General features: G+C 38.4%; 2 protein-coding genes across 2 annotated transcripts; both read left to right on the top strand.

The window, feature by feature from the left end:
- Positions 1–2,724: 2,724 nt before the first annotated feature.
- Positions 2,725–4,147, top strand: OR1B1 (olfactory receptor family 1 subfamily B member 1). The gene has a single exon (XM_036107844.2). It carries the CDS (start codon positions 2,725–2,727, stop codon positions 3,676–3,678), a length of 954 nt encoding a protein of 317 aa, XP_035963737.2. The 3' UTR covers positions 3,679–4,147.
- An 8,353-nt stretch (positions 4,148–12,500) lies between these two features.
- Positions 12,501–13,613, top strand: LOC118545516 (olfactory receptor 1f45-like). Its single transcript, XM_036107846.2, is given in 3 exon segments — positions 12,501–12,902; positions 12,905–13,117; positions 13,120–13,613. Coding segments are annotated over 3 exon segments (945 nt in total). The 5' UTR covers positions 12,501–12,664.
- Positions 13,614–16,160: the final 2,547 nt, after the last annotated feature.

Here is a 16,160-nt window from a genome sequence, read left to right as displayed (position 1 = left end):
CCCATTGGGATAAAGATGTATGAGGCCTTCTAGAGTCTATTGTTGCTGAGAAGTCTTCTGTCAGAAAGTCTAATCTTTCCTTTGTAGGTAATCTTTCCTTTCTCTCTGCTTGGTTTTAATATTTTATCTTTGTATGTAAGTGATGAATCACTAAATCCTACACTTTGATATTGCACTGTAGGTTAACTAACTGGAATTTAAATAAAACTTGGAAAAAATAAAATAAAATAATCAGTAAGGTAAAATATTTTATCTTTTTATTTGCTCTATAGCAATTTCTCTAATGTAGTGTCTGTGCAAGGATTTTTAAAAATTTATCTTGTTTGGGAGTCATTGTGATTCTTCAATCTGAGGCCTCATTTCTTTAATTAAGTCTGGAAAATTCTCAGTCTGTTTCTTCAATATTTCCTTTCCTCTATTTTCTCATTGATTTTTTTCTTGGATTTATTCAGTGTATAGTGGATCTCCTTATTTTTTTCCCCCCCAAAAGTCTTGACTCCTCTCCCCACATCTTGGTCACTTTGTACTGTCTTCTGGGTATTTTTCTCAGAACTTGCCTCTCTCTTCAGTCATTGTCCAAGCCATCCACTGAGTTTTTATTTTGAATGTGAATATTGTATTTTCTAGTAATTCATTTTCGGTCTTTCCAAAATCTGTTGTATTTTACTTTTATAAAATCTTATTTCTTACAGTCTTTATTCCTTCTTTTAGATACAAAGTATTTTAAACATAAATTATAATTCCTAACAGATTAGTTAATTTTATGATATTTAGGGGGAGGTAATTCTATCACTTGTTGATTGCTGATTATCTTCATAATAAATAGGTTTTGTGTTTGTTTAGTAATTTTGAATTGTGAACTCATCTTTTTGGTTGGTTTTTATTTGTGGGATTCCTATACAGTCTGGAGTCTGCAACTCCTTGTGGAGAAGTTTTATATTTGCTTCTAAAAGGTATCCCAAGGCTTTTACCAGTCTGGGAATGATTTTTATGTTAGTTTTTCAGTTTGAGGGGTCTAGGATCATATGTGTCTTGTAATTAAGCTTATCCATTCCATGTGCTGTATAGACCGATAACTGCATTCCCATGGGAGACATTTCCTCTCCAGGAAGTACAGGATGAGAGAGACGAGTTTTCTTTGGGTGACCTGTAGACACTGGTATATATACATTTTCCTGTTTGTGTATATTCTTTCATTGAAGGCTTACCCTTTAGAATGTCCTGAATTAATGTGGTGGTGTCTACCTTTTGCCTCACACAGGCCTCCACTCTCACCTCCTGTTCCACCATCGGGGTTATTTGTCTAGCTTCTGGACAATGAAGACTAATGGTATACCCCTCCCACCTACCTGTTACCACCACCACTATGCCATTGTGGACAGTTTATTGTATTTTATTTTTTGTTATGTTCAGTTAGCCAGCATATAGTACATCATTAGTTTTTGATGTAGTGTTCAATGATTCATTAGTTGTGTATAACACCTAGTGCTCATCACAACACATGCCCTCCTTGTGGACAGTTTAGAGATTAGTTTTTCATATCCCTCCTTGATTATCAACCCTTGTATTTCCTTTACATTCTTAAACACTCAGTTATGAATTTAAAAGGATGATTGTTATATTTTCTCAAAATTTATACCTATGTTAAGTGGGAAGGTGCTTAGTACCTCATATTTCAGCAAGCTGAAGCTTTCAAAATAACATGTGAAGATCTACAGAAATGTGAGAGCTTACCATGTTCAGAAAACTAAAAAAGAACTGTCTAGTTTTAAACATACTGGGTAGATGTCTCAGCACGAACTTGGTAAGATAGGTTAGTTATTGACAACAAAAGTTCTTTAAAAGCCAGATGAAGCTATTTGGATTCTATTCTGAAGGCCCTGACTCGTTAAATAGGGAATCACATGTTGAAAGTTTTCTTCTGGCATCGGTATGGAAGATCTATCAGGGGAGTAAGTAGAGAAACTAGTCATGAGGCTATGAAGTTAGCACTGGTAGGAGATGCTGAAGCTTAAACAGTGTGAGTGGATTAAGGACAAAGGATGAACGTAAGGATAAATGTGGAAGTCAAGGAGTGATTGAATATGAGGAGATGAGAGAGAGATTCCTCCAGCTTTTGCTTTGGACAACCAGATGGATGATTATGGTGATGCCATTAACCAACAAAATGGAATCAAGAGTAAAAACAAGTTACTTTATGACAACCTGAAGCAATTTCACTATAAAAACCAACTATTTATAATAAACCATTTCTTTATATGTTACATATTAAATGATACATTATGTTCCTTACAGGTTCGGAGAGAAGAAATCATGAGGATTACAGTGGGATGAAGTGTGAATTGAAGATGAAGAGTTAGAGCCAGTGAGTATAGGAATTTTTTCATGAAGTTTGCCATTGGAAGGAGATAAGCAGCAGTAGGATGAAAAGACACTATTGAATGAAGGGTTTATAACTGGCTGAGGGACTTTGTCAAGGTTTATAGATTATAGAAAATGAGCCACTAGAGTGGATGAAAAGGAAGTAGGAAAAAATGCTTTAATAAGTTACAGGAGTGAAGTCATAGACCTAGCAGAAGGGCCATGTGGTCAGTTGAATTTAAGTCATTAAGGAGCTTGAATAACATAAATAAATCAACTAGAACTATTATGATCCCCAGCCTACTACCTATGACTTGCTCTTTGATTCAAACTCTCTTTCAGGCAGGCTCATTGTCACTCATCATGGGCTGCACCCCTAATGCTTCACATTCTCCAGTCTTCTTGCTCCTTGGGTTCTCAAAAGCTAGAGTCTCCCCAGGTCTCCTTTTCTTCCTGTTCCTGGCTATTTACCTGGTCACCATAATAGGGAACGTGACTCTAATGCTGCTTATCTCCAGGGACTCCAGGCTCCACTCACCTATGTATTATCTGCTCCGTGGTCTCTCCATGATAGACATGGGGCTGTCCACAGTCACCCTGCCCCAGTTGTTGGCCCATCTGGTCTCTAATTACCCAGCCATTTCTGCTGCCCGCTGCTTGGCCCAGTTCTTTTTCTTCTATGCATTTGGAGTTACGGATACACTTGTTATTTCTGTCATGGCTCTAGATCGTTACGTGGCCATCTGTAATCCCCTACACTACCATTCAGTGATGAATCGCCAACTCTGTGCCTTCTTACTGGCCTTGAGCTGGGTGGTGTCCATAGTGCACACCATGCTACATGTGGGACTTCTCTTGCCTCTTTACTGGGCTGGGGATGCTGAGGGCAATGTTAAACTTCCCCACTTCTTTTGTGACCACCGACCACTTCTGCGAGCCTCTTGCTCTGACATACATTCCAATGAGCTGGCCATATTCTTGGAGGGTGGCTTCCTCATGCTAGGTCCCTGTGCCCTCATTGTACTCTCCTATGCTCACATTGGGGCCACCATCCTACGTTTGCCTTCCGCTGCTGGTCGCCACCGTGCAGTCTCCACCTGTGGATCCCACCTCACCATGGTTGGCTTCCTCTATGGCACCATCATTTGGGTCTACTTCCAGCCTCCTTCCCAGAACTCTCAGGAACAGGACATGGTGGCTGCTGTGATGTACACTGCCATTACACCTTTGGCCAACCCTTTTGTGTACAGCCTTCGCAACAAGGATGTCAAGAGTGCATTTCACAGGCTGCTTGGACGGGGGAGGGCGGACTCCTGATTAGCCTGCCGAAGAGCCATTTTGGTTAGTTAAGGAAAGCAGTGGGAAGGTTTGAGCATGGCTGGTTTTGGAGAGATGAGGGAAGGATGGCCTGGCTAACTTATGGAACTCCAGATTCAGCTCTTGATGTGGTGATCTGACAGAGCGGTGAATACATGCCACACGTGCTCAGGGCTCCTCATCAGCCTGCCTCGGGAACCCCTTCCCCAGACCGTTTATCTTCAGTTATCAAAGTGGATAATAATGAGTCACTAGGCCACAGTTTTGAAGAAATATGAGAATATTACTGTGAAATCTGAACTGAAGCAGAGACAGTAAAGTTAATTAGGTCACGTCTAACTTGATGCGCTTGCTTGTGGGAAGTGTGCTGGTGTATATCAGAAAGGGGAAGGGAACAGTTCAGGTAAATAGGGATGGCAATTTTACACCTGTTCCACTCAGCGAATATTGGCCCAAAAGTGAGTGTGAAAGGGGCCATGATTCTGCTATTCCACATCTTAGCCTTAGTTTCTATGGGCTTGTCATAGTGTGAGCATCTTATTCTGATGTGTGTAAATTCTATTTCATATATTTTAAATTAATTTTATTTACATTTTCCATAAGATATACAAAGAAAATGCAAAGCTAAGTACTCTGCTGCATAAGGAACTATAAAACAAGGAACAGTGAACTATTTCAACAATGAAGAAAACAAATTGGCTGTGCTTATTAGCTTCTTGGGAGCTGGACATTGACTTCTATTTTGCTAGCTCTTATGAGATTTACGGTGATAATTAAAAATACTTCTTGAGCTCCTTTTTTATTGAAGTATAATTGACACAAAATGTTACATTAGTTTGAGGTGTACAACATAGTGGTTTGATGACTATATGTTATGCTGTGCTCACACAAGTGTGGCTACCATCTGTCACCGTACAACACTGATAGTACCAGTAACTTTTTTTTTTACTAAGATATAATTGAAATATAACATTGCAGGTTTAAGGTGTACAATATGTTGATTTGATACATTTATGTGTTGCAATATTACAGTAGTTCCCCTTACCCTTGGGGGTTATATTCCAAAATCCCCAGTGGCTGCATGAAACAGCAGATAGTACTAAACCCTTTATATACTATGTTTTTTCCTATACATATGTAACTATGATAAAGTTTAATTTATAAATTAGGCAGAGTAAGAGATTAACAGTAATAAACAATAACAAAACAGAGAACAATTATAACAATATGCTGTAATAAAAGTTATGTGAATATAGTCTGTCTCTCTGAAAATATCTTTTGTACAGTACTCACCCTTCTTCTTGTGATGATGTGAGGTGATGAAATGCTTATGTGGTGAGATGAAGTGAGGTCAATGACGTAGACATTGTGATACAGGATTAGGCTGCTATTGACCTTCTGATAATACATCAGGAGGAGGATCATCTGCTTCTGGAATGCAGTTGACCGCAGGTAGCTGAAACTGCAGAAAAGGAAACCACAGATAAGAGGGGACTGCTGTTCCACCAGAGTGTGAGCTAACACTTCTACCAAGTCATGTAATTTTCATCTTTTTTGTGGTGGGAAAAATGAAGATCTAGTCTCTTAGCAATTTTGAAGTTTATAATACAATATTGTTGCCTATTATCACTACACTGTGCATTAGATCTCCAGGACTTATTTATCTACTAGTTGCAGGTTTGTACCCTTAAATAACATCTCCCCAACTCCCCTATTCCTCAGTCTCTGGACTACCATTAAACTCTGTTTTTATAAGTTCATCTGTTTTAAGTTCCACATATAAGTGAAATTGTCATTGTCTTTGGCTTATCTCACTGAGTATAACAGCCTCAAGATCCATCCATGTAGTCACACATGACAGGATTTCCTTTTTTCTCATGGCTGAATAATATTCAATTATATATATATATATAAAAGATATATATTATATATATTATATATAATAGATATATATTATTTATATATATATAAATCTCACATCTTTTTAATCCATTTTTTCTGTTGACGGACACTTAGGTTGTTTCCATATCTTGGCTATTGTGAATAATGCTATAATAAAAATGGGAGTGAGATATGTTTTTGATATCCTGCTTTCATTTCCTTTGGACATATATCCAGAAATGGTATTGCTGGTTCATATAATAGTTGTATTTTTAATTTTTTTTTTTTAGATAGAGAGCGAGAGTGTGAGGGGGTTGGGCAGAGGGAGAGGGAGAGAGAAAATCTTAAGCAGGCTCCTGGCTCAGTGTGGAGCCTGACACAGGGCTCAGTCTCACGACCCTGACATCATGACCTGAGTCGAAACCAAGAGTCAGACACTTAACCACCTGGGCCACCCAGACACCCTGTATTTTTTATTTTGGGGGGAACTTCCATACTGTTTTCCAGAGTGGCTGCACCAATTTACATTTTCACCATTAGTGCCCAAGGGTTCCCTTTTCTCCACAACTTGTCTTTTTGATAATAGCTATTCTAACAGATGTGAGGTGATATTTAATTGTAGTGTTGATTTGCATTTCACTGCTGATTTAGTGAAGTGGAGTACTTTTTCATATACCTGTTGGCTATTTGATTGTCTTTTTTTGAGAAATGTCTGTTCAAATCCCTTGCCAATTTCTTTCTTTTTTTTAAAGATTTTATTTATTTATTCATGAGAGACAGAGAGAGAGGCAGAGGCAGAGGGAGAAGCAGGCTCCCTGCGGAACAGGGAGCCCGATACGGGACTCGATCCTAGGATCCTGGATCACGAACTGAGCCGAAGGCAGACGCTTAACCGACTGAGCCACCCAGGCACCCTCCCTTGCACTGTTCTTAACTGGGTTATTTGTGGGTTTTAATTTTGCTGTTGAGTTGTATGAGTTCCTTATATATTTTGGATATTAACCCCTTATCAGATATTTGGTTTGCAAATATTTTCTCCCATTCCCTAGGTTGCTTTTTCATTGTCTCTTTTGCTATGCAGAAGCTTTTTAATTTGATATAGTCTCACTTGATTATGCTTTTGTTGTTTGTGTTTTTGGTGTCATAGCCAGAAAATCATTGCCCAGACCAATGTGAAAGAACTTCTTCCCCATTTTCTTCCAGAAGTTTTACATTATCAGGCCTTATGTTTCTGTCTTTAATCCATTTTGAACTAATTTTTGTGTATGGTATAAGATAGGGGTTCAGTTTCATTTTTCTCTATGTGGCTGTCCAGTTTCACCAACACCATTTGTTGAGGAGATTCTTCTTTCTTCATTGAGCATTCTTCATTTCCTTGTCAAAAGTCAATTGACAAAGTTAAATGGGTTTATTTCTGGACTCTCAGTTATATTGCATTGATCTATATATCTCTCCTTTTGCAAGTACCACATTCTTTTGACTCCTGTAGCTTTTTTAAAACTGTTTCCTTTTTTTAAAATTTATTATTATTTTTTATTTTTTTATTATTATGTTCAATTAGCCAGCATATAGTACATAATTAGTTTTTGATGTAGTGTTCAACGATTCATTAGTTGCCTATAACACCCAGTGCTTATCACCACACGTGCCCTCCTTAATACCCATCACCTGGTTACCCCATCCTCCCACACCCCTTCTTTCTGTAACCCTCAGTTTTTTTCATGGAGTCCAGAGTCTCTCATGTAAATGATTCTTTTAATTTCAAGTGTAGAACTTAGGGAGTCATCATTTACAACACCTAGTGCTCATCACAAGTGCCCTCCTTAATACTCATGAAAAAGAAAAAATAAATAAATTTAAGTTTCATACTAAAACAAATTATTTTAGGGCACCTGGGTGGCTCAGATGGTTAAACGTCTGCCTTTGGCTCAGGTCATGATCCCAGGATCCTGGGATCGAGCCCCGCATCAGGCTCCCTGCTCAGCAGGGAACCTGCTTCTCTCCCTCTTCCTCTATTGCTCCCCCTGCCCGTGCTCTCTCGCTCTGTCAAGTGAATAAATAAAATCTTTAAAAAGAAACAAATTATTTTAATACTATCAAATGGCCAGTCAGTGTTGAAATTTCCAGTTGTTTCATAAATATAATAAAATGTTTTTATAGTTTTTAAGAATTAGGACCCAAATAAGGTTTACATATTGTGACTGGTTATTTGGTCTTTTCAGTCTCTTTCTTCTCTCTTTCTTTCCTCCCTTCCCTTTTTTCTTCCTCTTTCCCCTGCTGTCCTCTATCTCTAGCAATTTACTTGTAGACGATACCATGTAATTTTCCTGTGGAATTCCCTATAGTCTGGATTTGTGTGAGTTCATCATTATATTGCAGTTTAATGTGTTCCTCTGTGCTCTGTATTTTCCATAAGTTGGAAGTTGGATGTAGAAGCTTTATCAGATTCATGTTTGACTTTTGGAAAGGAGAGATTACTCCATAGGTGGTGTGGGAGATGTAGTGTCTGGTTAGGTCACTTTTTGGTGAAATTAGCAGCTGTTGCTATTCAATGTCTAGATCTACTCATTAGAGCAATAATTAAAGCAGAGGTATATGTGTATGGAAGGGGTAAGAAATCAGGTGGAAGGAGGAAAGAACAGTCTAAAATCCAGACTGTCTGCTCAGAACGAGACTGATAGAAATGAATCACATCCATTTGACAATGCCATCAGCCTGTATCCACTGGGGAAATAAGTCACTTTCCCAAAGTAAGGAGGGCTTTTAGAAAGTCAAATAGATCCTCTGCAAACAAAAATAAATGTGTTACATTTTTTGAGGAAATTAATATTATTTTGATTGTTTAAAATCTCTTTGTTTCCACTGAATTCTGATCGTATTTGTCAGTTAATAATTTGTGGTGTTCTAGTTTGTAACTAAGCTGCTTCTGTGCAGGTTAATGGTGGACAGTACTGGTATGTATCCAATTTATAGTCATTTCCACAATATCTAATCTATATCAATAAGCCATATGTCGTTATTACTTTATAGTAGGACAAAGAATATCCCATTGGCATATAATGTCAGATTTTTCAGGGAGGTGCTCCACTTCCTGCTGCTGCTTTTATACTCAAAGGCTTGTTCAAATCAGGTATTCTGTGGATGATAGTTCTAAAATAGATAAGCAAAATGGGTAGATGAAATTCAGCAAAGGATGCAATTGGATGAGGACAGGAAATGCGGAAGTCATTGGAGAGGAGAATAGAAACGTAGCATTGGTCAGAGTTGTCCCACTGGTATTTCATAAAGCCTCATGCCTTGCAGCTAATTCAGCTGGGTTAAGCTGTTTGGATTAGTAACAAACACTCAATAACAGGAAGGATAGGTTGGGAAAACTGGCTTCTTGAAATGATGAAATAGAAATCAGTTTCCTCTTGGGGTTTTTTCTTGCTCAACTGTTGACATTATGCAAGGAAGGCTATGGTGTCCCTCAAAGGGTAGACCTTCCCTATAGACACAATTGTTTTCAGAAGCTCTATGGTGAGATCTAGGTATAAGGAAGGAGAAGGAGCAGACTCTGGAGCTATAGTCCCAGCTGATGGAGGAAGGTAGATGGGCTCAGCCCCTTGAATTAATATTTCATCTGAACACAGTTGGAGGCTCTTGGGGTTGGTAGAATGAGTCCGTGTAAGTGATGCTGCTTCTTTGGGATGAGCTACCGTATAGGAAGGCTTTTACGGAAAATGATGAAAAGGGAATCCTTAATTTTGTAAGAACGTGGTGAAGAAGGAGCACAGCTCTATTCATACTTTCTATCTTGAGTGTATGGTGTTAGATACAGAGAAAAGGTGAGAATAAGGTTATACTCTGCCCTCATGGTAAACAGAAAGGGCACAGAAAATAATCATAATCCTCTTTTAGAAAATGGTGTGATATTGGTGCCAAGAAGATCAAAGGATAGAATGAAGTACAAATATTATAGTCAAGGGAAGCAATGGGATAGAAGCATTGTCAATTATAACACAGAAAAAATAGGATTTTAAGTGAAAATATGAAGGCTTAGATGGAGAATATAGTCATGAAATCAGAGAGGGAATGGAAAGACATTTCACAGTTCTCCGGTGCAAGAAATGTGTGACAGAGGACCGAATTTATTTTGTGATAATTTGGAAGATACATTTTTGAGACAGAGAAAAGGAGGTTCTGATTTATACATCTCAGCTTCAAACTTTATGATTCATCAACACAGGGGAACAGACTAGAAATAGAATTTAGACCAAGAAGCATTTAATAGAGCATATTCCTAATATTTAGATATTGATAAAGCAGTGAATGATCTCATGTCTTTTGGTTCTTCCATCATGGAAGAAAGATGAGAATAAGCAGGATTAAGGCTTGACACCCTAGCTCTGTTCCTTCTCCATGATTTTAGATGTCCCCGAAGAACCAGGTGGAAATGAGGAAACCTGAGATCCTTTTCTGTTTCATACCAGGGATTCTTACTTTTTTTCTCTCTCTCTCCAATTTCAATTTAGTTTACTGTCTTAAGGTGTTCAAATCTGTATATGTGTATATCTTCATACCTTTCCTAAATGGACTACTCCTTTCTCTATCCCCCCCTAGCATCAGCATCCTTGATCCCTCAAAGTTGTCTAAACAGGACCTCCAGAACTTAGACTCTGATGAGACTATTGTTGAGATATTGGGAAATAGAAAGTATACAGAAATGAGTCTTTTTTTTTCCTTTTTTATGAAGATTTTATTTATTTATTTATTTATATTATTGAAATGAATCTTGAAGAAATCAGCCAACAAGAGCACTACCACTGCTTATTACTCTTTTTGCATATAATTAGTTTACAAATGCAGTTTTGCTTTTTTTGGAAGAAAATGGACTCTATGTTATTACATTCTTCCCATAATGGATAAATCTATACCCTTTGCTACTTTTTCCTTCTTGGAGATCTTTTTCTTTCACCCTTTACCTGTGAAGGGACTTATCCCATCTCTCTTCCTTCCCATCCTTTCTGTTCACCTTCATTTATATCTCCCTGTGGAAGTCTTTGTATGGCTGCTGCCTTGAATGAGTAATAGGATTGGAAGAGGGTATAGCTTGATCTATATCCACAGACATAGAGAAGGATACAGGAAGAAATAAATACTAAAAGGAAAATATAAGTTTTTGTTATCTTTTAAGCTCCTGTTTCATGATCTTTAGAGTAAAGAAAATCGCCAAGAGAGATGTCCTTAAAATAGTTTTGATTCTTTATCTGAATATTAGGAATACTCTCCTTTAGTGGGGTAGAACACTGAATTCATCAAAGAATAAATGCAACTGTAGCACATCATTTGGCTCTGCGTGAAAAATATTTATGTAGTTTAAACTAATGTAAATGTGGTCTACTAATTTTTAGCTTTTACCTGGAAAGTTAACTGTGGTTACAACTCAATTTATATGTCTTCAATTTTGACAATGTACAAGTCAAGATACAGCTTTCCAAAGGTTGGAAGGGTACAGGGATGAGGAAGAGAAGTGGAGTCTGAAGTTGATGGAATAAGGAATATAGATTTAAGTATACCATTTAAAAGCAGAAAAGCAACTAATTTAAGAACTAAAATAATCATCAAAAATTGGGGAAAGGATGAGAGAAGAATGGGGACAATGTAAACAAGGTAAAACTTCATCTTTCATAATAGAGAGCCAGAAGATAAATTGATAAAACTGGTACATAGATGCGTAAACAAGTGGTTTATGATTTAGAGGCATAGAGGTGTGAACCACTGGAAGAGATAAAACTAAACATGAAGTAAAGTTAGGGTTAGAGACTCTGCTTTTTATTGTATATTCTTTTTACTTTACTATTTTAACAATTTTTCTCTCATTCATGAAAAAAATATAGTATTTCACTGAAATATCCTTATCCATATAGTGGCCTCAAAATGTTACCTCTTTGGTGTACCATGTACATCTGCCTATAGGGAAACCTGAGCTGAAAGGAAACAAGACTCCCATCCATTGGCAGATTACATTATTTATTGAAAATTAATCATTGCAATGAGCACTGGGTATTATACACAAACAATGAATCATGGAACACTACATCAAAAACTAATGAAGTACTGTATGGTGACTAACATAACATAATAAAAAAATAAAAAAAGAAAATTGATCATTAATAAAATCAATGATGATGTTAATCATTTCTACTCTCATCCCAGGTAAGTTTAGTTGACTTAATGGAACAAGAATTCCCCTACAAAAGAACAGTAGCTTCTGGACATACAAAGTTAGGACCAGATCTTCACTCCAGTGCTCCATCAAAGATATAGAGACTTGGACATCTGCCTGGAGCCTTGACATAGTTCCCTTTTCTTTACAACTCTGACAATCAGCAAAATGTGGTGCTTATGTCTAATAAAACTATACAGGGTTGAGTCCAGGTTTTGCCTCTCAGAGCCAATAAGACCTTGAACAAAGTAGTCTCTTTGCTTTAGCTCTCTCATCTGTAATATAAAAGTAGTTTGTACCATATGGTATTGTTGTGACAATTAAACGTATGATATTTGGTATGCTCTTCAGTGCATAGCAAACAACAAAGAAATTCTGTATTTAATGATGACTTCTTTGTTATACAGGGACCATGTGTGATTTATCATACTACCCTTAATATATATCACATCAAGAGATTGTGGGGCGCCTGGGTGGCTCAGTCGGTTAAGCGGCTGCCTTCGGCTCAGGTCATGATCCCAGGGTCCTGGGATCGAGCCCCACATCAGGCTCCCTGCTCCGCGGGAGGCCTGCTTCTCCCTCTGCCACTGCCCCTGCTTGTGTTCCCTCTCTCGCTATGTTTCTCTCTGTCGAATAAATAAAATCTTTAAAAAAAAAAAAAAAAAAAAAAGAGATTGTAAGTGGTCAGTAAATGAGCCTGGAATAAACTAAAGAGTGTGGGTGGGTACTTGAGTGGATGGATAGAAAGATAATGACAAAGAGATGAAAGAAAAAGCTCTTTTGGAAACTAGGGACATCCATGCAAGAAAAGATGTTTCTTAAAGCTATCCTACAGTAAACTTGAGCATTATTTGATCCTAACACTTGGCTGTTTGCGGGTGATATTGATCATGTGTTATGGCCACTAGAAACAGGACAGAAGTAACTGAATTTGTCTTATTGGGCCTGTCCAGCTGGCCAGAGATGCAGCCAGTTATTTTCGGGATTGTCCTTGCCATGTACCTGGTGGCACTTCTGGGCAATGCCCTATTAGTAATTGTTGCCCTCACAGACCCCAAGCTTCAGACACCAATGTATTTCCTGCTCAGTCAGCTTTCCTCTATTGATACGTTTCTGACAACCATCACTGTTCCCCAACACAGCACACACTGTCTGTGAACAGAACCATCTCCTTTGATTGCTGCATGATCCAGCTGTTCTTTTTTATGGCTGTGGGCAGCATGGAAGGCCACTTGCTGGCTGCCATGGCCTGTGACCACTATGCTGCCATCTGTGACCCCTTAAGATACTCTGCCATCATCAGCCATCACCTCTGTCTACGCATAACCTTGACCTCATGGGTGGTCGTCAGCCTAACAACCTCCTTTATAGTGTGTTGGTCACCCGCTTACCCTTTTGCGACAACCAGGTCACCCACTTCTTCTGTGACATCACACCCTTGCTGAAGCTCTCCTGCACCCGACCAGTGGTCAATGAAATGCTAATATGTACTGAGGGTGTAGCGGTGGTGGTCAGCCCCTTCTTCTTCATTTTAGGCTCCCATGCCCGCATTAGCGTTGCCATAGCCCACATGCACTCAGTTGCTGCCCTGTGCAAAGCCCTGTCCACATGTAGCTCCCACATTCTGGTTGTGCTGCTCCTGTATGGCTCTGTGATCCGCATGTACCTCCGGCCATCTTCCAGCTATGACTTGGACCAGGATCGCCAAGTTGCCGTCTTTTACACAGTAGTTATCCCTATGCTAAACCCACTGATCTATAGCCTGAGGAACCAGGAAGTTAAGAGAGCTCTGCGAAGGCTTTTCAGGAAACTCTGCATCTCAGGAAACTTCCAACATGGTTCCTAGGTAAACAGGGGATGGCAGCACATCTCCTGAGCCCAAGGAGTTAAGATCTAACTAGAAAATGCCTCATATAGATGGGTTACATTCCTAATAACTGGTATGGTTCGCATTCCTGTGGAATAATTTTCCTTGTTGGCTCCCTCTTTTTTGGATTCGGGAAGAAGTGAGTTCATGAATAAATAGTTCTGGTCCCCATTGACTGACCTAGAATCTCATCATATTGGAACTGAACAGATGTTTTTATTGATTTATTTTTTAAAAAGATTTTATTTATTTATTAGAGAGAGAGAGAATGGGGGAGGGGCACAAGGAGGGGAAGGGAGAGAATCTCAAGCAGACTCCATGCTGAGCACAGAGCCTGACGTGGGGCTCCATCTCATGACCCTGAGATCATGACCTGAGCCGAAATCAAGAGTCAGATACTTAACTAACTGACCCACCTAGGCACCCCCTGGACGGATGTTTTTAGATCACCAAACCTGAACCTCTCATCTTTCAAAACTAATATGGGGCATAGGGGATTACTAAGCCAAATTATTATACATCAGTAAGGCCTGCAGAACTTTGATCATCTTAGTGATACTGTGGCATTCTGACAGGTGTAAGGTGATATCTCATTGTAGTTTTGATTTGCATTTCTCTGATGCTAAGTGGGGGATGATGAGTATCTTTTCATGTGTCTGTTGGCCATCTGTAGGTCTTTGGAGAAATGTCTGTTCATGTCTTCTGCCCATTTTTAATTGGATTATTTGTGGGTTTTTGGTGTTGAGTTGTGTAAGTTATTTACATATTTGGGATACTAAGCCCTTATCAGATATATCATTGGCAAATATCTTCTCCCATTTAGTAGGTTGTCTTTTTGTTTCATTGAGTGTTTCCTTTGCTGTGCAGAAGCTTTTTATTTTGATGTAGTTTCAATAGTTTATTTTTGCTTTTCTTTCCTTTGTCTCAGGGACATATCTAGAAAAATGTTGCTATGGCCAATGTCAGAAAAATTACTGCCTGTGCTCTCTTCTAGGATTTTTATGGTTTCCTGTCTTACATTTATGTCTTTAATCCTTTCTGAGTTTATTTTTGTGTATGGTACAAGAAAGTGGTCCAGTTTCATTGTTTTGCATGTAGCTGTCCAGCTATTCCCAACACCATTTGTTGAAGAGACTATCTTTTTCCCATTTCATATTCTTGCCTCTTTTGTCAAAGATTAATTGACCATATAATTGTGGGTTTATTTCTGGGCTCTTTATTCTGTTCCATTGATCTATGTGTCTATTTTTGTACCAGTACTATATATACTGTTTTGATTATTACAGCCTTGTAGTATATCTTGAAATCTGGGATTGTGATACCTCCACTTTTGTTCTTCTTTTTCAAGATTGCTTTGGTTATTCAGGGTCTTTAGTGGTTTCATACAAGTTTTAGGATTATTTGTTCTAGCTTGGTGAAAAATGCTGTTGGTATTTTGAGAAGGATTGCATTAAATCTGTAGATTGCTTTTGGTAGTATGAACATTTTAACAACATTTGTTCTCCCAATCTATGAGCATGGAATATCTTCGCATTTATTTGTGTAATCTCCAGTTTCTTTCATCAGCATTTTATAGTTTTCAGCGTATAGGTGTTTCACCCAGGAGAGTGATTTTTGAGTAGACCATAGAATAGCCTAAAACTCTTTTAAAATTGTAATAATTTTACAGTCTCCCGTTATTTTCAACTCACAGTAATAATAAGCAGTTCAGTACTTACAGTGACTGAATTATTCCATCTGAACTTTTATGTCACTCCATAAAAGACAGTATAGGTCACTGGTAATAGAGACTGGGAGAGAGAGTCTTCACAGTGGCTCTAACACCAGAAGTAGGTGGTCCCATTTGGGACATATGGCAAGTAGAGCTGTTTAAACACACTGATAGACTTGATGTAATATGTAAGGGGAAAAGAAGAATCAAGGATGGACTATGGAAATGGGTGGAACCATTTATTTATATGTGACAGTCTCTGTATTGTTGGTGTAAAGAAACATACCTTTGAGAGATAAAGGGGGCAGTATAATTATAATTACACTGAAACAATAGAAGTAAGTAGCTCTTCAGTGCAAACATGATTTTCCAGAAATTATTCTCTTTGAAGAGGTCAGAATGAAATAGAGTTCAGAAACCCAAGGGAAAATGCTAAGGGGTTTTGTTGAAGGTGGTGTAGGGTCATGTTCTGGGGGATGGACTGTGGAGCCAGATAACACAAATTAGAAACCCACTATTGTCTTTACTTGCCATGTGGTTTTTTTCTCAGGCTATTGGTAACCAGAGTTGTACCTGGACCTGCCCTTATAGTTATTATGATTTCAAGATAACCTCAGTGATAATCAGGAAACTTTGAAAAAAACAAGTTTTATTACTCTCAGGTCCTGGAAAGCATATTGCACACCTGGGGCCACACAATGAGGTCACAGGTAGAGAGAAAGCATGGGAGAGCATGGGCTTGGTGTTCTGCTTTTATTGAGGTTGAGGGAAGGGGCCTTGGGTTTCACAGGTTGATTCTATGGGTGGACTTAAAA

This window comes from Halichoerus grypus, chromosome 14 (genome assembly GCF_964656455.1).
Source record: "Halichoerus grypus chromosome 14, mHalGry1.hap1.1, whole genome shotgun sequence".
Taxonomy (NCBI): Eukaryota; Metazoa; Chordata; class Mammalia; order Carnivora; family Phocidae; genus Halichoerus; species Halichoerus grypus.
This window is presented reverse-complemented; position numbering and strand designations above follow the sequence as displayed.